The following is a 19,116-nucleotide window of genomic DNA, read 5'->3' on the forward strand; positions in this document are numbered from 1 at the left end:
GGGGGGGGGGGGCATCCCCCTGTCAGGCTTGTACGACTTCGGCATCTTGAACCATATTCGTTCGGCCGCATACAATTACATCGCCGACGCCGAACCATATAATCCCAGGTGCGCATATATGCGGCTTTATCTATCCATGAAAGCTGATCTGCTTCCACAGGATGTATGTGGCAGATTCGACAAGAAATTGGTTCGCTTTGTGCCAGATAGGAGTGGTACCTGGCTCCTCGTGCTTGCCCTTCGGTAGGCACTGCGGCAGAGGAGCGGCGGCGGCAGCTGCCTCGATGGATAACAGCAAGCAAGTCAGGTGGCTAATTCAGCTTAGACGCGACCTCAACAGTCAGTGACATTAAGCTTTGATTGATATATGTTTCAGCTGAGTTGCGGCCCGAGGAGATGCCTTTTTCGCGGCTGTGCATGTCCCGCAATCTCGTGTTGACAATCTTTGATTACAGTTTCATGAAAGATCACTGACAGTTCTCTCCTCACCCGCGCAGTCTTTAGATGGACAGTCTGTCCACAGCGCCTAAGCCTGTCTACCTTCCGCGTGGCTGGTGGTCCCGACTCTTGGGATAAACGTTGCGTATACCATCACCATGGTAGTCTCGTATGACAGTTCATGTAGCCAAAGGCTACAGTCTCACTCCGAGTCGGGGCGCCACACTACACTAGTGCCCGCTGCCATGACATTTACTCAGCAAGGGTCTACTCAATTATCATGATTGTCCGCTGATCCTGCTGCGATCTGTTCCGCGGTATGTCGGCACTAAAAGAAGTCTGGTCAAATATACCGCAGTATACAACGCTCGCATGTGAGTTCGCTCTGCACCAACCCGCCAGGCGCATCTTCTGACAACAAGCGACATGGCTCAGTCAAACGGCAGCCAGAATACGGCACTGCTGCAAATGTACGTACCTCCTCCTCCCCCTAGGACGTGCCCACTGTGCCGCTAATGCACTCCACACGCATGCAGTCTGACAGTAAGCTACGTGGAATGCTCGATAATGTGTGCGTTGCGACTGAGTCGAGCCAGACAGCACTGGGCTTGCTGACAATTCGATTTTCAGGTCTGGTGGTCTATGAATTTATTATGACGCTTGACCAAGAGCTCACCGTGATATGGAAGAGGAAGTTTACAGCTACTTCACTTCTGTTGTTGGGCATCCGATGGCTCATGCTTTTAAACTCAATTTTGGCGGCTATGCCCGTGGGACAAGCCTGGTGTGAGTCTGTTGACACTTTTCGGGTTAAACCTGACATCATAACACCACCCTCCAGATGTGCATCTCGCCCTTCCCTTATATCCTGTCTGATAGGCCGTTGCGTCTGGCAAAAGGTGCAAACTGCTTTACATAATAAACATACTGGCGTACCTGGCGATCCTAGCGCTGATTTCTCGTGAGCATCTCAGCGGGCGTTGGAGTAAACCGGAGCCGATCTTCTGTGTAGTTTTCTCCGCCTTGCGCGTGTACGCTCTCTGGCAAGGGTCGAGGACGAAGTATGTCTTCCCCATCATTGTACTCACACTTGGGTTGGTCCCAATCGCAACAAACATTGTGCGCCGCGGTCTCATCATGTTGCAATCGTTTATGCTAACTCAGTTTTAGTTCGGTTGGACACGTACCGAGATTGTGTACGAAAACTCCCCATTGGTTCTGCTTTCCACCTGCAATGACTTCATCAATGCCCCGCCGAAGCTCAACAAAGAGTGCGTGCTGACTTGTGGTGCCACTTTTCGATAGGTTGACCGCTTTCCCTAGAAGTACGCCGCGCGCACTCGGATTCGCACCATCACACAATAATTCTCTCACACAGTGCTCTTTCTCACGAGAAGCAGTGCAATCGCTGCTGATATCCTTGTCCTCATACTCACCTGGATCAAATCATTCAAGCAGTTCCAGGTGATGACGCAGTTCAGATTTAGATCGTCTGTGTCAGCCGTGTTACTTCGAGATGGTACGCAGGCCACTTTGCTCGCTCGCGTACAACTCGACTGAAAGAATGCCGGACTAGGCACAGTTTATTTTATGTAAGCTAGAAGTCGCGAGAGCTAGGCACAATCTGACGCATGACCTCCGAGTGCCCTTCTCGTCATAAACATCCTGCAGCTCCTGACTTTCCTGAACAGTCCGTTTGAGGTAAGAACTCAAGCAAAACTTTGTCCCGGAATGGATCTGACTGTGTGCTGACAGGGCGCATATATAGACGGCTTTCTCCAGACGATGGTGACCATTTAATGAACCTTAAATATAGGGGCACTTATTGACCGAACATGCTGCAACATCATATATAGCCATCTGTGCTGGTTTCACGCTTCATGCTAAACCTTCGCCAGCTAAACCGCACCGCCGGAGAAAACAACTCGGACGCACGTCACTTTTCCCGCTTCTCTGCAAGTTTCAGAATGCCCCCTGATTTTCTTGGGAATATTGGGGAGCCTCTGGACCACAGCCAGTCAGATCGGGTTATAGATGATGGTAGCGATATACCAGAAGGATCACAGGATAGCCTGGAAGAGAGCTCCGCGGAGCGGGCAGGCACGTCGCGTGCGCGCCGGGACCAGTCGACGGAAGCCGGTATCCCTCCAGTATTGCACCCCTCAGAACGTGCAAATGAAGAGTCCAGTTTTACCAGCTCGCCCGCCAGCTCACGCGAAACATTGCGTCGCGAGTTGTTTGATCGCCCAGCAGAGGCCGACGACTAGGTGCGCATTGGCTCTACTTCCACTTGGCATGACCGCTCATTATGGGCATCTTCGCAGGTACATGGTGGTAGGATCACGACTTTCGTAGATTATTGTACATTCTATGGGCCTTCTTATCCCCGGTCGTCCTGGAGTCTGTAACCTGCTCATATTTCTCGCGCTATGGCGCTTAGCCCGCACCCTTCCGCCTCCTATTACGAGCTTACCTTCGCTGCTTTATTCTACTAGAGGAATTGTACCGATTATTCGTCGCGGGGAGTGCAGTACTATCTTCGAGAGCCGTCGTTATGGAAATACGTATTCCAGCGTACCGTCGGCGTGGCAGATGCCGCATGCCAGTGAGTGTGTAGTACTGTACTTTTATGACCATACCGGATGTCACACGTCACACCGGTTTTCTGCTGACCCCGCCAATAATTTTATCTCGATTTATGGCGAATATGGGGAGTTGTCGGAAAAATCAAATTTGGGGCTGGTAAGGTCGTAAAAGTACAGTAAAATATTGTGCTTGAGAATGGCACGCGCGGCCTACAAGAATTATGCATATCCGTACACTTAACTCAGTTGCAGTCTGATTTTACCGCTTACAGTATTCGAAGTTTGACCTGACTTGTGGTACGATATGTAAATATCGCTTTGGAAGTCGTGTGCGGGAAAGGCGCCTGCTTTGTGGCACTCGGACGTTGCCGGGGAGCGCACGTGAACTGCTGCTCGCTGGCGCTGAAAGTCCTCCCGTGGTTTCAGCTCCTGCTTCTACACCTGCTATCCTCGTCGATGGAAACGTGCATGCCATAGACCAGAATTGCAATCTTCTAGGCTAACTCTGGTGCCGAGTTCCGGAAGGCCAATCTATCCTGTTACGGTGTTGGAATAGCCTTATCTAAGGGTTCGCAACTCGTTTGGAAGGCGGTACCCAAGACCGGGGAGGTGAGCAATTCCGCTTTGTATGCCCCCCTTCCCCTAACACTTGCTGGAGGCCCGTTCTATGCAGAGCTTACGTTCAGCCTGAAGCGTCGTATTGCCTGAAAATGCATCAAGCTGGTATAAGGAAGTACTTGCGGCTTGTTCACAGGTTCTTCTGGGCTTTGCTTAATTTTCTTAAGGTTTTCCATCCACGCAGCTCCGGCACCAGTTTCTCCTATCTCAAAGATATCTTGCTGATTAGCTTCAATTCGCAGAATGACAGCTGCAGAGCGCCCGAGGAGCTGCAGCATGATGCCGCAGTATCAGGGTTTCCGGCTGAAATGACGTCTGATATGGGTCTAGGATTCCTGTGCATGTCATTACGACAGTCACTCCGCCTCCAACCAGATAGACGTCTACATGAAGTACTGTTGAACCTGTAGGCGAGTCGCAGCCCGAGTAGATGCTCGTTAATAACCGCATACGTCCTTTGATATGACGCCTACTACTGTGCTATGTTTAATGTCGTCTTACAAATTATCTCTTTGGTAGATCTTCCCTGCACTGCCTCCCGATTGACAGCCCACCTACGGCGCTCAGCTCATTCAATATATCGCGGGAATTGCTGTTTCAGGACGAACGAATACCCATGAGAGGCTCCTAGCAACGGGGCATCACTCATGTCCCGCAGTACATATAGCTGGAAGATAAGCTTGTTGTTTCGCTGACCAACCTGCACCTTCCTACCCCAGGCAACATGGCTCAATCAAGCGATGGCTTAGAACAGGAACTTGTAAGCATGTACGGGCCATCTCTTCCGGGAATGCGCGGCCCTGCAGCTAATACTCTCCACATAATGTACCCAGTCGGACAGCAACCTATGTGGATACCTCGCTAGTCGGTGAGTTGTATTGTATTAAGCTCCCACAGCGCCAGGTGGAATTCCTCTTTTTAGCCCTTACGACCTATGAGTTCGTGATAACGTTCGACCAAGAGGTTGCCTTGGTATGGGGGAGGAAGATCACGGCCACCTCACTGCTGCTGTTGAGCATTCGGTGGCTCATGGTCGTGAACTCTAAGCGTAGGACCAGCCTGGTGTGAGTTCGTTCACACTGTAAACTGACTTGAACTCACGATATCGGGGCGTCCCAGACGTACGCACCGACCTTTCGCACGACCTTGCCTAATCAGCCGCTGCGCCTGTCACCAGGTGCAGGCCAATCGACATCCTAGGCCAGCTGGTTTTCATATCAATGACGTTCCTGATTGCATGTCAGCATTTGCGTCATTCGATTGAACTTACTTCGACGAGTCTCTTGTGTAGTGTTCTCCGCTCTGCGCGTGTACGCGCTTTGGCAAGATTCAAGGATGAAGTGGATCTTTCCCGCCGTGGTGCTCGCACTCGGGACAGTTCCAGTCGGAACCAACATCGTGCGCCGCTTCCTATCAACCGTGCAGTCGGCCATGCTGACATTTTCTTAGTTCGGTACGGCGCGCACAGTAACAGTGTATGAAGACCTCCCAATACTCCCTACCTGCGCCGACATCACCAATGTCTCACCAAAGCTCAATAAAGAGTAAATATTGACCTGTGTTACTGCTTTGATGAAATGTGCTGACCGGTCTCCTAGACGTATGTTTATTGAGCGCAGCTTTGCAGTCTTATGCTATAGTACACACTTCTCTAGTGCTCTACATCACAAGGGGCAGTGCGATTGCCGCTGACATCCTCGTTCTTGCGCTGACGTGGGTCAAGTCGTTCAAGCACGTCTGGGAGATTCGGCGGCTCAAGCTTGCCTCGTCTCTCTCGGTTGTGTTGCTCCGGGATGGTATGTCCTGGCTACCTGATGACTTGTACAAGACGTGGCTTACTATAGAACTTGAATTAGGCACCATATATTTCATGTGAGCCGGTTTTCGTGGAACGTCAACACTGAGGCCGCCTGACACACCTATTCTTAGCGCCCTTCTCATTATCAATATCTTGCAGCTTGTGACATACTCGGACAGTTTCTCGAATGTGAGTAGTGAAGTGCGCATTTATGCATTCAAATTGATTTTATGCCTGCAGATCACATATGTCGTTGGCTTTGTCCAGTTTATGGTGAAGATTTCACGTACTCCGGACGCAGCGGTACTTGTTGACCAAACATCGTCGTCCATAGCCTCCTCTACTGGTGCAGCGCTTCATGCTGAACCTCCGCCAGTTCAACCACTCCGCTGGGGAGAGCAGTTCGGACACACGTCAACTTTCCCATCTCTCCAGTGTGAATTTCAGAGTGACGCCCTCTGATTTTCTGGGAAACATCGGGGAGCCTCTTGAACACATACAATCGGAACGAATTCAAGGCGACGACGACGACGACCATCACGGTACGGGGGAGATACAAGTTGGACTCGGGGAGGATCGTCACGGACAATAGTGGGGCCGCTCGGCTCGTAAGCCGCTCCCAGTTTCTAAGTAGAAATTTGTCGTCATCCGTATCTTATTCGTAAGTACCATGATGATGTCGTTGGTTCCAACATCTGTACACCAATGTATAGCGGAACGTTTTGATGCCAAATGCGATATATGTCGCAAAATCCAAAGTTGCCTCATGAGATAGCCGCCTCGAGCTGCCTCGGCACTCCCGGCTGAAGCCTCGTGATGCCATCATGAGTGCTCCCTGAGCCAATGAAAAGCCTTTGCGGACACCTGTGAGAACAAAATACCCTTCCTGGAAGGCTTCCCACGGTTAATCTAGCTCCCTCGGGCAGCCTCGGGCTCGCTCAAGCGCTTCTCGTGTGAATCTCATGAGGATAGCGTTTGCCTCGCGAGGCATCGTGAGCCAGCGCTAGTCCAACCCATTATGAGGCATCGTGAGCCAGCGCTAGTCCAACCCATTATGAGGCATCACGTTGCCTCATGGGTCGGCGTTAAAAGTTGTGACATACTCTGTGGCTCTGGCGTCTACCACGTCAGCCTTCATCATTATGAACCCGCAGAGCGGAACGAGAGACGGGTTATAAGGGGTTACAATTTGATATTCAACCCAGGGACGATCCTCAGTTCGTGAAATTCGCAGATACCTCGTCCTTCCTGCAAATCCTCGATGTGTCCGGAGACGGGCTTGCCATCCGCCTATCTCGACTTATTGAGACTTGTTGCTGCTTATTGACGAACTGAGTGGAACGAAATGCCCTCAGCTAGGCCCACGTCGTCCGGGTCTCAACCAAGCGAAGACCTCGAGCATGGTTTCTCGTAAGTATACAGTCTCCGAGTCTCTCATCCTGCAAATCGCTTACCCTGTTGTACAGTACTAGTGGCGCCCACTATGCACATCCAAACTGACAGCTTGCTATTGTGCTGTCCCGGTTTCGTCAAGGTTATCCAGCTCTTTGTTCAACATTTTCATTCTCAGACTTCGTCACCTGCAAACCCTTCGTGATCTTCAGTCAAAAGCGCAGCATGGTAATGAATAATATGGTCGAATGGCTCAAGTTGTGACCACTACCTGCCACGCAATGGCAACCAAGACCAACGATGCTCCAGCACACACTGCGACCATTTCATAAACAACCTCTCTCCACTTCCTTAATAGAACCCTTCCGCCCGCAAAGTCTGGCTGGACAGCTTCGATTTCCCTAACCCCGTCCGCCAGCTCACCGCCGATATCCTCAGACCCCGCCTCAGCAGGTACACGAACATCCGTCCTCGGGCGGAACGTCGCCCGACGCATGCCCAGGCTCCAACGAACGCTGCGCGAGAGGCCCTCGCGCATGACCTCCCTGCGCTTCTCCGCCCAACCGCGGCGCGGGTACCACCTGCCGAAGAGCACAGGGACGCTCTGCACGAGGAGCGACCAGCGCAGCTTGACGTATATGTGGAGCGGCGTGCGCGGTAGGCCGAGGTAGTCCGCGAGGGCGTCGCCGACGAGGTGCCGCGTGAGCGCACAGTTGTGCGCGAGGGACGACGCACGCGGCGGGCGGTGCGACACTGCGCGCAGAATCGGGAGCGTCGGGATCGTGCGCGGGTCGAGCGGGGAGCCCGAGGAGAATAGGTCGAGCGTCACCGAGGCGAGGAACTTGTCTGCTGCATCCGGACTGCTGAGGTACCGCGCGAGAATTTCTGGAGAGACGCCAAGGTAGAAGCCGATGTGACGCCAGACGCCGAGGTATGCGCGGACTTGCTCAGGGTCCGGGTGTAGGTGAAGTCGCTTTAAGGTCCATATTGGTACCGTCGAGAACGATGCTAGCCTGGTGTGGCATCAATTGTTTGGGATGCTGAGCTTTCATGTCGTAAAAGAACTCACGTCGCGGCCATGTCCTCTTGGCTGATGGGTACGCCCTCGGCCGCCTCGTCGTAACATCCACCCAGCTCTCGTGCTAGCCGTTGCCTCGCTCGTCTCCTGGCGACGCCATGTAGCATCCTAACTCTAATACACGCCTTCCAGCCGTCACCTCCTGGAAGCAGGTACAAGTCAGGCATGTGTTCGTTAACGTCCCTCTCTGCATTTGCTGACACCACGGTACATCCCATGACATCCAGAAAGAATTGCATCGTCTCGAGCAATCGCGAGAAAGTGCGATCGTCTGCGGCTTTGGACTCTTGTTCTATGTCGCTGCCTTGGCGTTCTGGGGTCATCAAGTACGACACTGCGCGCAGAGTTTTCACTATACGCGGGCTAATAGATCATGGTTTTAGAATGTGACTGTATGTGTGACTATGATTCCACGCTCACCTTGCGAAGCCACCCGCCAGGCTGTAGTGCAAAAGAGCCTGCATGATCTGGACGGAGTAGTCAAGGAAGAAGGTCCTAGCGAGGAGGACATCCTTGGTATTGACTCGGATGCCTGTGGGCGGAACCTGTGAGATTTCTACAAGGAAATCCGTGGCTGCATTAGAATCAGAGCGGTTCTTGACGTGTTCCTGGAGGGTCTCCAGGAGATCCTTCCCTGTGCTGCTTGACTCCTGGGTTAACGCTTCTATGGCGTTATCGCAGGAGATGTCGCCCATTGACCTCCACCTATTCCCCGTAAACAAGGTGGTATGAACCGGATTAAACCAGTCTTACTGCAGACACTCCTGTTCCGAGACGCAGCGAGTGTCCCAACGAAGAACATGCTCGAAGAATTCGACGAGGGACCCGTCCTCGAGTCCTCGAGCATCCCGCAGATTTTTGATGTGCTTGGCTGTAGAACTTCTGAGATCTGCCTCAGACGCATCGCCGATGAAGAGTGTCATTCAGAAAGGTGGATTTGCAGAAACAAGGGAATCAATCGCGCGAGTTTCCTGGCACTGTCTCCAGGCGGTCAAACCAAGCACTTCGGAAGATGTTAGAGAACAAACAAACCTCTAAGCTCGTTAAATATAACCTCGAGAGAGGGGCTTGGGGGATGCCCCCGCTTCTCTTGACTGGCATAATCACGGGCGTGGGAGCGGGTGAAGGATAAGCAGCTGCCATATTTGGAATACAAGTCTCAACGGCGGCGATCGCCAGGGTCTCACGTGATGCGGATCAAAGATCACAGTTTGCCCACTCGCGCACGGACCACTATCCAGTCTTGCTCGCCATGTCCGGCGATGACGCCAACCCCTCTGGCAGTGCGCAGAACATCGCCGACGATGTGCAGAACCCTCCGAAAACCGAACTTTTCCCTTCCGCTACGGAGGATGTGAAGCCCGTCGCCGCCGAACGGCCACCGCAGTCCTCGCCACCTCCCGCGTCCTCCGCACCAGCAGACGCGGTCCCGCTCGCCGCAGACCCTGTGGTAACGCATCCTGAAGATGCTTCGGTTGTTCCTCCGTCTGAGGACTCTATGGCAAGGCCGCTGAACGTGACGGACGCGCTGGGCTATCTGGACTGTGTCAAGCAAACCTTTGCAGACCAGTCCGATGTCTACAACCGATTCTTGGACATCATGAAGGATTTTAAGAGCCAATTGTGCGCGTATATTTATTTTATACACTGCGCAAACGCTTACAAGTCTCCAGCATTGACACTCCAGGTGTCATTGAGCGCGTCTCGACCCTTTTCCGTGGCTATCCTACGCTCATTCAGGGTTTCAACACCTTCCTGCCTGCCGGCTATCGAATCGAATGCACCACCGATGGAGATAACTCAGATCTTATCACGGTGACAACTCCGGCCGGAACAACCACGCAAGCCATCCGTGAACCCTTTCCTCGACCTTCGATGCTTGGCGACGTAGTCATAGCAGCTCCCGGCGCAGTGGATGCAGAGCAGGATATTGAACGGGCTCTGGCATACGTACAGAGAGTGAAGAACCGTTACGCCAATGATCCTCAGAAGTACAAGGCGTTCCTGGAGATTTTGTCACCAGACGAACTCGCTGGCGTACGTTGTGCTGATGTCTTTTTGTTAGCATGTCCATTTGAACGCTTTGATGTATCAGGAAGATGTTCTCTTGCGCGTTGAGAGGTTGTTTAAGGCCGATGAGGACCTGATGAAGGGCTTTTATCAGTTTCTTCCGGATCGAAATCTTCAGCAGCGCACAGTCGCAAGGCTAGACGACATGGAGGAAGGCACGCCGCTTCACCTGGAAGCTAGGCACAGGAAGAAGCAAGATGGTGCTTCCAGCGGTGCGGCGACCAAAGTTGGCTCGTCTTCGGTCCCGCAGAAGAGGAAGCGCAAGCCGGCAGAGAAGGACAAGGGAGAGCAGGAGAAGGACAAGCATAAGGAGATCGTTCCAAAGCCTGGGCCTAGCAAAGTGCGCATATATACTTTTCATGCACGTGTCAATCAAGCTGATGGTTCACGCAGAGGACCAAACAGCAGCATGTCACGAGTGAAGCTCCTTCGCCGTCTCTCGCACAGCTTCAAGCCATACCACCTTCACCTATGCGCACGCACGCCCAGGCAGCGAACCAGATGCACACACAGCTCTCACATAACCAGATTCAGCAGGCCCCCAACGGCATCCAGTCTGTTTCCCTCCATTCACAAGTACCACCACGATACGACGATGCTCAGTTCTTCGATCGCGTTAAGCGGGTACTGGAGAACCGGGAGACGTACAATGAGTTTCTGAAGCTTGTCAACCTGTTTACGCAAGACATCATCGACACGGCCCGACTCGTCCACGAAGCTCGGAATTACCTTGGCGAAGGAGAACTGATGGCGCAATTTAGGGAGATTCTAGGTTGGGACGATCGGAGAGAGCGGTATGCTGGCTCGGAGGATGTTTGGACAAGACCGACAGGTGTGCTTGATCGACCGAGTCGGAACCAGCTCAGCCTTCGTCATGGTAGCTACAGAAAGCTGCCCGGCAGCGTACGTGATTTTGATTCCAACCCAAGCTTACAAGATTATTGACTGATTCATAGGAGACGAATGTTGTGTGCTCTGGCCGGGACGAGATGTGCAAGTCGGTATTGAACGACGATTGGGTGTCCCAGCCTAGCTTCGCCAGTGAAGACGCCGGGTTCCTTGCACACAAGAAGAACGCGTACGAGGAGGCTCTGCATCGAAGCGAAGAGGAACGCCATGAGTACGACTTCCACATTGAAGCGATACATAGGACCATTCAGGCGCTCGAACCGTTCAACAGCAAGATCAACCAGATGAGTCCCGAGGAGAAGGCGACATATAAATATCGACCGCAGTTCCAAGGTGCTGCGAAGAGCATACACCTCCGCGTCATCAAGAAGGTATACGGGCGCGAAGCTGGTGTCGAGGTCTTCCAGGCGATGCAGGATGTACCTGTGGTCGCCATCCCACTCGTGCTCCAACGTTTGAAGCAGAAACACGATGAATGGAAGCGTGCGCAGCGCGAATGGAACAAGGTCTGGAAAGAAGTTGACGCGCGCAACTATTATAAGTCGCTCGACCACCAGGGCATCACGTTCAAGACCACCGACAAGAAGGCGCTCACGCCCAAAGCATTCGTCTCGCAGATCGAGGCGGCTCGCGACGAGCAAATGACGAAGCGGGCAGCGCTCGTTGACCCGCTCTTCGCGCGGACGTACCCGCGGCACCAACTCGAGTATATCATCGAGGACGTCGACATGCTGCAAGACGTGCTCAAGCTCGTATGCTCGTTCCTGGATCGCACGCAGGGCCAGATCAGCTTCACAGACCGGCGCAAGATCGAGAGCTTCCTGCGCTCGTTCGTCCCGCTCTTCCTCATGGTGGACCCGCCCGCGTTCAACGTGGTGTTCGTGCCGAAGCAGGACGGCGCTGACGGCGAGTCCGGCGAGCTGGACGTGCCCATGGACGATGCAGACGCCGCGAGCGTCTCGTCGCGCGGCGGGCGGCCCGGCAAAAACGGTGCCGGGGACCTCCGCAAGCGGCTCCTGAAGAGCGAGCAGGCGAAGTTCAGTCGGCGGACGCGTGCACAAGAAGCTACTTCCCCTACGTCTTCAAGGCCTGCCTCCCCCGCCCTCGCGGACGCCCCCTTACCCGAACGGGAGCCATCGCCAGTGGCCAATGGAGAGATACCCTCGACTCCACCGAGCCCTACGGATACGCGTCCCATGCGCAAGGGGACATTTTTCAGCAATACCCATTTCTATGTTCTCTTCCGACTGCTCGAGGTGAGTCTCCGCTCTCGACCGGCTTCATAGCAACAATTCTGACAGGCCATGCAGGTACTGTACTCGCGGTTGCACCTCTTCAAGGACCTGGCTGCAGAGACAGCGACTGAGCCATCTGAATCGTACAAGAGCACCCCGCTAGCAGACCGACTGGGCATGCTCGCAGACGTTACGAAGCTCGGCGACCGCGTGAACGACGCTGAGCACTTCTACGAGCTAATGCTCGAGTCGTGCGAGAGGCTGTTCGATAACGAGCTTGAGCAGGGTGCGTTTGAGGACCAGATCCGGTACATGTTTGGCATCCAGGTACGTTCTATCTTGTCCTACTCAAGGTCAGACGAGTTGACCGGTGATGTAGCACGGGTACAAGATGTTCACGATCGACAAGGTCGCTGGTGCAGTCGTCAAGCAGGTGCAGACGATCCTCTTGGATAGCAAGAGTCTCGACCTGTTCGATCAGCTCCGGCGCGAACGCGACCTCCCCCGCCCTACGACACAGGATCTCACCAACCTGCGGCGTGCGACCGAGAAGGTTATCGGACCCGATGAGAATCTCTTCCGGATGGTCTGGGTACGCTCTCTCCATTAGATCTGAAAGCGGTGGTGATATTCACACGACGAGACTGCAGCTGCCAGAGTCGAAGATAGTGACGATTCAGGTGCTTGGGAAAGACGATGCGAGCTTCGACGATTCGGAGGTGCAGACAGGGCGTTGGCAGGCTTATATGGATTCTTATGTCTCGGTAAGTTCTTGGCTTCATGCGCGAAGAACAGATACTGATTGATGTCCAGCCTGGCGACACGGCCGGCTTAACATTGCCTGTCGCTCGCAAGCCTTTCCTCAAGCGGTGAGCATTTTGTCCTTCCATAGGCGCCCAGAGCTAACTCGCCTCTACAGGACGCTGAGACCCGGCCAAACTGATCAAATCGAGGGCGACGACGCGCTTGCAATTCGCATCTGCACGCGCACATACCGCCTCTTCTATGTCGCAGGCACGGAAGACCTGCTCTGGCGGCACAGTCCCTCTGAAGAGCTTCCTGAGGTTTCTCAGAGACTTCGAGCGCAAAACGCCCGGAAGAAGACCTGGCTCGAGAAGTTTGCTGCGAGGGTGCAGCCGCCCGACCCTGCTTCGGCGACGCAGGCGCAGGCGCAAACTCAGCCACAGCCACAGAATAATTCTGCTGCCCCTGCTGCGGCCACTGCGAGCCCAACAGCAGCGACGTCGAAGTCCGCTTCGTAGTTTGCTGCAACAAGTGTAGGTATTATATATCAGTATTTTAAGCACGTCGTAATAGTCCCTTGCACTGTTGTATCCATGAATGCATTAATGTTAACTCTTTGCTCCTGGATACAGTTCCCCTTTGGAGGCAACCATCACTAGGTGTGATCCTCGATGCTTGCATCTGATCTCGAAGGTTTTGCGACGGTTTACATGCTACGATGGTGGACTAGTGCTGTAAAAAGTTCCATCACACTCTGTTGGGCTTCCACCGCAAACTTACGACGTTTCCCAGAACATGAGCTCACTCGCAGATCCTCAGGATCTTGCCTGGACCTTGCTTGAGACTCAATTGAATCGCTGTTCTCAAGCTTTGTATTTCTTGGATATCCGGGGGAATCGATCCGCGCCGCAGCCCCGGGACTACAAATCCGGGCATCGTCTTGTGTCAGCATCCGCCTCAGCCCTATTTTTCCTCTGCTACCGGAACCAAGACTCAAGCGCTCAAGCGCTCAAATCTCCCGCTCGTTGACGACGGCGTCGAGCGTCGTCGAGCAAAGGTAATTTCAGTGATCGGCGAATAAAGCTTGCCCCATCCACCTGCCTGCTAAGCTCGGGTCCCTGACGCCCTTCGCATTGTTGCCCCTTGTTGCCCATGTGTGCAGCCTGAGAGAGCGAGCTGAAACGTTGATGATTCGACGTTGGCATCCGCTTGAGACCTCTCCGTCTTGATCACTGATTTGTCTCGGCCTTCGTAAGCACACTTTGCCCGAGAGGTGGCTTGTGTGCTCCGAGGCAGCCGTTGCATTCGCATTGATCCCTCCTTTCGCCTAATAGCGTACCGCCGTGCGATATGCAAGGTTCGCATGACGAGCCACACCGCACCTTCTTCCTTGCTTCGCTATCATCGCTCTCAACTTCGGCCTTGCGAGCAGCGAACACTGGATAGGCTTACCTGCTATCGCCGCGCGCACTGACATTGACGGAGGCCGACCGTCGGCGCAACTCTAACGGTAGAATCACTGGTGCTCCGTGGCTGAATCACCAGGGCTTGTTCAAAATTTGTACAGAATTCATAGGTGTGCTTGGTGCATTCGTGTTCCTAGCTTCTCATTGCTGACCGCATTGTCCGCAAAGTTCTGCAGTGCGACTCGAGAAGATCTGAAGCGTGGTTCGGGCCAGCAGCAAGCACGCAGAACCGTGCAGTCGAGACTACTTGAGATGGGCGAAGTCACAGAGGAGCACACCGTAGGGTCGACCCTCGCACCGTCGCGGAGTTCTCAAATAGAGGAGAAGGAGGTCGAGGAAAAGGCTGAGTTCGAAACAGGCATGGTGACGACCAAAACTGGCGATCCAGAAACACAGCAAGTTGCTCAGGCGCCGAGGACTGACTTCCCAGAGGGTGGTTGGCAGGGGTGGGCTACAGTAGCGGGAGCGTACGTCTCTTTGGCTCGCCGGGTTGCGGTCTTGCGGCTCATGTCCTGGACTGCACAGATTTTTAATACAGTTTTGTGGATTTGGGTCAGTAGAACCTGTTGAAGTCGAAGCGTATCCCAGAAGCTAAATATGCATACCAGTTACACGACTTCATTCGGTGTTTATCAAGGTGTGTCTTCAGGCGTGTTCTTATGGAGGCAGCTGTCTCAGAATTTTTAGATTATTATGTGCAAGTATATATGACCAAGGAGACCGCCTCGACAATATCGTGAGCAATCATCATGCGTCGTCTTGCTCGGAGATGATATCAAGATCTCTGTGTAGATGGATAGGCAGCGTAAATGCTTTTATCGTTGTTGGGTTCGGTATCTTTGCCGGTCAGCTATATGACCGTGGGCACTTGTAAGTATAAATTCCATCCACTAGCGACTTCCACTTACAGCAAGTACAATGTCACAGCAAGCTCGCAATCTATCTCGGCTCTTTCCTCCTCGTACTCGGTCTGTTCATGCTTTCCCTTGCAAAACCGAACCAGTTCTACCAAGTATGTCACCAATTGCACAGCCCTCGCCTCATTGTTCACCGCTGCACTCTAGGTCTTCCTCAGCCAAGGCGTCTGTGTAGGCATCGGCGCCGGGCTGCTCTACATTCCCTCAATCGCCGTTATCTCGCATTACTTTAACAGGCGGCGCGTACTCGCAATGTCCATCGTCGCGGCGGGCTCTTCGCTCGGCTCGATCATCCACCCAATCATGCTCAACAACACCCTTAACTCGTCGCTTGGCTTCGGCAACTCTGTGCGCGCGAGTGCGGGGCTCGTCACAGTCATGCTCCTGCTTTCGATCGCCCTCATGAAACCGCGTCTACCACCCCCTGCGCACACAATGCCGCTCATACCTGCAATGAAGAAGTTCTCGAGGGATAGTGCCTACGTGTGGACGTCGGCTGGGTAAGGATCATCGGTGTTATGTTCCGCGCGGCGTGCTCACAAGTGACTGCAGGCTCTTCTTGGTAACCACCGGTTTCTACTATCCGTTGTACTACCTCCAGCTTGACGCCTCTGAGCACAATTTGAGCAAGGACTTTTCCTTCTACTGCGTGCGTTCCATGTACCTCTTACCACCTATCTCTCTAACTGCCCATCCTCAACCAGCTCGTCATCCTCAACTTTTCCTCGTTAGTCGGCCGAATTTCCTCCGGATTCGTAGCACAAAAAATCGGCGGGCCTATCGGGATCACCTTCTCCGCCATGTGCTGCTCCGCGGTCATCTTGGCCATGATCGGCATAAAGACCGTCACGAGCGTCGTACTCGTCGCAATATTCTTTGGCTTCTTTGCTGGATCGTGTAAGTCCTGCTCTCTGACTCAAGAGTTAGCCCGGGTTGCTGATGCCGTGGTAGATATCGCGCTGAATGCCCCGGTGCTGGCGGTGCTGGCAGACAACTTTGGCGAAATTGGGTAGGGGTATTTTGGTCTCTCTGAGTAGGTATGCTGTCTGACAGTGTTCATAGAGCGCGGATGGGGGTCGCATTCGCAGCAGCAGCATTCGGTGGTTTAATTGGTAAATAGGCAGCGCGTTGACAATTACACATCATACTAAACACCGTCTGACCAGGCTCGCCGATTGCCGGTGCCCTGCTCGGCGACTCCAACACGTGGTGGAAGCCTGCCATATTCGCAGGAGTAGGTCGTTTTGTTCCACGTGGCCTCTGCGTCGCTAAACCTGTATTCAGACTGTGACATTCTCCGGCTTCGCCTGCCTCTTAATGGCTTGCACCGTGCTCCTCAAGCGCGGCAAGCTCATTCCGCACCATCCGCGATAACTTCGCTCTTCCAGGTCGCTTATATGATGTGTCGACTTATACTGCAATACCAGTCATTTTATAACACAGGAGTGCCTCGTTCGCATTCATCTAGCTGGCTGCATCACTTCTGGAACGGGCGCGTATCTACAGCGAGCAGCTGCATGAGGAACGGCGGGTACCGCTCTCCCCGTAACGTCGCGTCCGCAAGCTCAGCCGCTTTCCTGATCTTGGTAACCTCTTCGGAAGAGAGCGTCACGCTCAGGGCGCCGAGGTTCTCGTGCAGGCCCTATCCGCCGTACTGCTCAGCATCCTGAATGTTGGACATGAGTAGCAGAAAACGCACCTCAGCGCGCGTCGTGCCTGGGATTGGTATGTAGTCCTCGCCCTGCGCGAGCACCCACGCGAGCGCGACCTGCGCAGGCGTCGCGCCATGGCGCGTGCCGATCTCCTGTAGCGTGTCGACGACGCGGAGGATGTTCGGGAAGTTCTCGTGCGAGTACTTGGGGACCCCCCGGCGGAAGTCGCCCTGCTCAAAGTCATCTGGCGACTTCTACGTTCTGCGGATGAGTAGGTGCGTCGCGCAGCGGAGGGCAGTGGGGACGCACGAAGCGGCCAGTGAGCAGCCCGCGACCGAGCGGCGCGTATGCGACGACGGTGATGCCGAGCTCGCGCGCGGCGCCGATGAGCCCCGTGCGCTCGAGGTCGAGCGTGAAGGGCGAGAACTCGATCTGGAGCGCGGTGATCGGGTGCACGGCGTGTGCGCGCCGCAGGGTTTGGACCGAGCACTCTGAGAGGCCGAGGTACTTCACTTTTCCCGCTCTAGGATAGGTGGTTAGTGTGCTAGTCCGAAAAGCAAGCACCTTGGATGAAAGACTGACTTGACCTCTTCTGCCATTACGCTGATAGTGACCTGTACCATGCGAGGATCAAGACCAAGTGACGCGCTAAAATAAATGGAGGCGCACCTCAATTGGGACGGTTTTATCGACCCTATGTATGTACCACAGGTCGATGTGGTCCGTCTGCAGCCTCTTCAAGGATTTCTGGAGTCCATTGCGGATGTAATCAGGCTCCCCGTTCACAGGCCTGGCCGGGTTGCCCGTAAGCCCGATCTTTGTCGCCAAGAAAATCTCATTGCGCTTTCCAGTACGCGCGAACCTGCGCCAGAGGAATCAACAGCCTAGTACTTGCCGCGACAAGACACTCGTGCGCACCATTCTCCCAGCAGATCCTCACTGTCCTTGTACGCGTCCGACGTGTCCCAGAACGTGCACCCGCTCTCGTATAATGCGTCTAGGAACTAGCGGATCGTCAGCACGTTAGTCTGTGCAGCGCCTCTGTGAGACGAGCCTTGAATCGTTCCTCGTCAGGCTTTGGCGTGCCATAAAAGGCTGAGAGACCCATAGCACCATAGCCGACCGCTGTGACCTGATCCTTGCCGAGCTTGCGTGTAGGGAGGGGCGACATCGTGCTACCCTAGGGTGTCTATCGGTCTTCTCCAGACCTTGCACCCGCGTTTTTATAAATGCTGATAGATCGAGATTCGACGGCCGGACTGTTTCATCTTGGGACGCGTGTCACTGTTATTGCTATCCGCAGCTCGAGGGTAAATATTTGAAGCGTCTCATCAGGTCTCATTACTGTATTCTACAACCGCGACAATTCCGTCGTGCTGGCACGAGCGACTGCGGGTACCTGCATTCAGGAATAATCCACAGCATGGGAGTGCGCGATTGCCATCAGTATCTGAGGCGAGGATGATATGGCTGAGCGCACTTAGTTAAGAGTGGCTGCCTTGTCGAACAATTGCAAAATGAGTGTTCTCAAGTTCGTGCAAAGGTTTTAGCAGAGTGGGTGGTTGCGTGCGATCTTATCTTGATCTTGCCATGTTCGATAAGATCTTTGCGACGGAGTTGCGTCTGTCCCGGCCACCCCGCCTCCATTGGCCGCTTGCATAATTCGGATGGAAACGTCAATATGGTAGGTATAGCCCTGCTTCATCTCGGTGGTGAAGCGTTCACGATGTAGAGCTTTATAGTGCCAGCTCGCGACTGTCGACAGCACGTTAAGCTGGGCTTAGTGTCGTGAAATAGGCCTGCAAATATCTCACGGCAACACGAGATTCCGAAACGAGTTGTGCATACTTGCTCGCGCTCGAGTGCGGCAGACTTGGATGGGCACCATCGGATAGTAGTACTTACTCTTCAGTGTATAGCTATCCTGCTGTATCAACAATCTTCAGCAGCTCCACGTGTTCTGGCAACAGCTGAATAACTAGATCTCTCGGATGAATAAGTCGCACCCATTTTTCTCTTTTTTATGTAGTGACGACCTGGGACGGGATATCATGTATCATATAGCAAGGTATGTATTATAAAATTCCTTGAACTGGGACGCGACACCAATACGGCCCTTCACTCACAGTGAAGACCGTGGACTGGCGAACTCTTCTTCGTTTTAGCTCGCTTGCTGAATACCGTCATCCTCAAAATACGTGTTCTGTGGGACCA

General features: G+C 53.7%; 6 protein-coding genes across 6 annotated transcripts; 4 read left to right on the forward strand and 2 right to left on the reverse strand.

Moving 5' to 3' along the window:
- Positions 1-864: 864 nt before the first annotated feature.
- PHACADRAFT_207631 (uncharacterized protein) lies at positions 865-2,723 on the forward strand (the record flags this gene model as incomplete). The annotated part of the gene is made up of 8 exons (XM_007394166.1): positions 865-908; positions 1,413-1,557; positions 1,609-1,709; positions 1,839-1,957; positions 2,015-2,030; positions 2,082-2,139; positions 2,194-2,226; positions 2,295-2,723. 8 exons carry the CDS (start codon positions 865-867, stop codon positions 2,703-2,705), a joined length of 927 nt encoding a protein of 308 aa, XP_007394228.1. The 3' UTR covers positions 2,706-2,723.
- Positions 2,724-4,722: 1,999 nt separating this feature from the next.
- Positions 4,723-5,901, forward strand: PHACADRAFT_207632 (uncharacterized protein; the record flags this gene model as incomplete). Its single annotated transcript, XM_007394167.1, has 6 exons — positions 4,723-5,039; positions 5,091-5,185; positions 5,256-5,437; positions 5,498-5,513; positions 5,571-5,628; positions 5,680-5,901. Exons 1-6 carry the CDS (start codon positions 4,977-4,979, stop codon positions 5,899-5,901), a joined length of 636 nt encoding a protein of 211 aa, XP_007394229.1. The 5' UTR covers positions 4,723-4,976.
- A 1,183-nt stretch (positions 5,902-7,084) lies between these two features.
- PHACADRAFT_92488 (uncharacterized protein) lies at positions 7,085-8,604 on the reverse strand (the record flags this gene model as incomplete). The annotated part of the gene is made up of 3 exons (XM_007394168.1): positions 7,085-7,839; positions 8,031-8,272; positions 8,330-8,604. 3 exons carry the CDS (start codon positions 8,602-8,604, stop codon positions 7,085-7,087), a joined length of 1,272 nt encoding a protein of 423 aa, XP_007394230.1.
- Positions 8,605-9,166: 562 nt separating this feature from the next.
- On the forward strand, positions 9,167-13,516 carry PHACADRAFT_172101 (uncharacterized protein). Its single transcript, XM_007394169.1, has 10 exons — positions 9,167-9,532; positions 9,583-9,946; positions 10,005-10,319; positions 10,373-10,882; positions 10,936-12,144; positions 12,199-12,450; positions 12,503-12,715; positions 12,774-12,887; positions 12,937-12,992; positions 13,043-13,516. The coding sequence occupies exons 1-10, from the start codon at positions 9,408-9,410 to the stop codon at positions 13,383-13,385; spliced, it is 3,501 nt and encodes a 1,166-aa protein (XP_007394231.1). The 5' UTR covers positions 9,167-9,407; the 3' UTR covers positions 13,386-13,516.
- A 1,022-nt stretch (positions 13,517-14,538) lies between these two features.
- PHACADRAFT_118039 (uncharacterized protein) lies at positions 14,539-16,676 on the forward strand. The gene is made up of 13 exons (XM_007394170.1): positions 14,539-14,800; positions 14,859-14,885; positions 14,942-14,970; positions 15,021-15,069; positions 15,114-15,203; positions 15,261-15,345; positions 15,398-15,750; positions 15,803-15,899; positions 15,955-16,147; positions 16,202-16,259; positions 16,313-16,362; positions 16,417-16,484; positions 16,535-16,676. The coding sequence occupies exons 1-13, from the start codon at positions 14,586-14,588 to the stop codon at positions 16,622-16,624; spliced, it is 1,404 nt and encodes a 467-aa protein (XP_007394232.1). The 5' UTR covers positions 14,539-14,585; the 3' UTR covers positions 16,625-16,676.
- An 8-nt stretch (positions 16,677-16,684) lies between these two features.
- PHACADRAFT_141007 (uncharacterized protein) lies at positions 16,685-18,086 on the reverse strand. The gene is given in 8 exon segments (XM_007394171.1): positions 16,685-16,892; positions 16,950-17,156; positions 17,212-17,425; positions 17,485-17,516; positions 17,572-17,764; positions 17,821-17,906; positions 17,925-17,941; positions 17,953-18,086. 8 exon segments carry the CDS (start codon positions 18,071-18,073, stop codon positions 16,728-16,730), a joined length of 1,035 nt encoding a protein of 344 aa, XP_007394233.1. The 5' UTR covers positions 18,074-18,086; the 3' UTR covers positions 16,685-16,727.
- Between the last annotated feature and the right edge of the window lie 1,030 nt (positions 18,087-19,116).

Source organism: Phanerochaete carnosa, assembly GCF_000300595.1.
Source record: "Phanerochaete carnosa HHB-10118-sp unplaced genomic scaffold PHACAscaffold_4, whole genome shotgun sequence".
NCBI lineage: Eukaryota > Fungi > Basidiomycota > Agaricomycetes > Polyporales > Phanerochaetaceae > Phanerochaete > Phanerochaete carnosa.

Excerpts from the sequence above, each read along its gene's own strand:
- PHACADRAFT_172101 (XM_007394169.1), top strand. The coding sequence starts at position 9,408 with ATGGCAAGGCCGCTGAACGTGACGGACGCGCTGGGCTATCTGGACTGT. Across the intron at positions 10,883-10,935 it reads ACAGAAAGCTGCCCGGCAGC|GAGACGAATGTTGTGTGCTC; the intron begins GTACGTGATTTT and ends ACTGATTCATAG. Across the intron at positions 12,716-12,773 it reads ATCTCTTCCGGATGGTCTGG|CTGCCAGAGTCGAAGATAGT; the intron begins GTACGCTCTCTC and ends ACGAGACTGCAG.
- PHACADRAFT_118039 (XM_007394170.1), top strand. The coding sequence starts at position 14,586 with ATGGGCGAAGTCACAGAGGAGCACACCGTAGGGTCGACCCTCGCACCG. Across the intron at positions 14,886-14,941 it reads ATACAGTTTTGTGGATTTGG|TTACACGACTTCATTCGGTG; the intron begins GTCAGTAGAACC and ends TATGCATACCAG. Across the intron at positions 15,751-15,802 it reads TACGTGTGGACGTCGGCTGG|GCTCTTCTTGGTAACCACCG; the intron begins GTAAGGATCATC and ends AAGTGACTGCAG.
- PHACADRAFT_141007 (XM_007394171.1), bottom strand. The coding sequence starts at position 18,073 with ATGTCGCCCCTCCCTACACGCAAGCTCGGCAAGGATCAGGTCACAGCG. Across the intron at positions 17,517-17,571 it reads ATAAAACCGTCCCAATTGAG|GTCACTATCAGCGTAATGGC; the intron begins GTGCGCCTCCAT and ends CGCATGGTACAG. Across the intron at positions 16,893-16,949 it reads CAGGCACGACGCGCGCTGAG|GGCCTGCACGAGAACCTCGG; the intron begins GTGCGTTTTCTG and ends TACGGCGGATAG.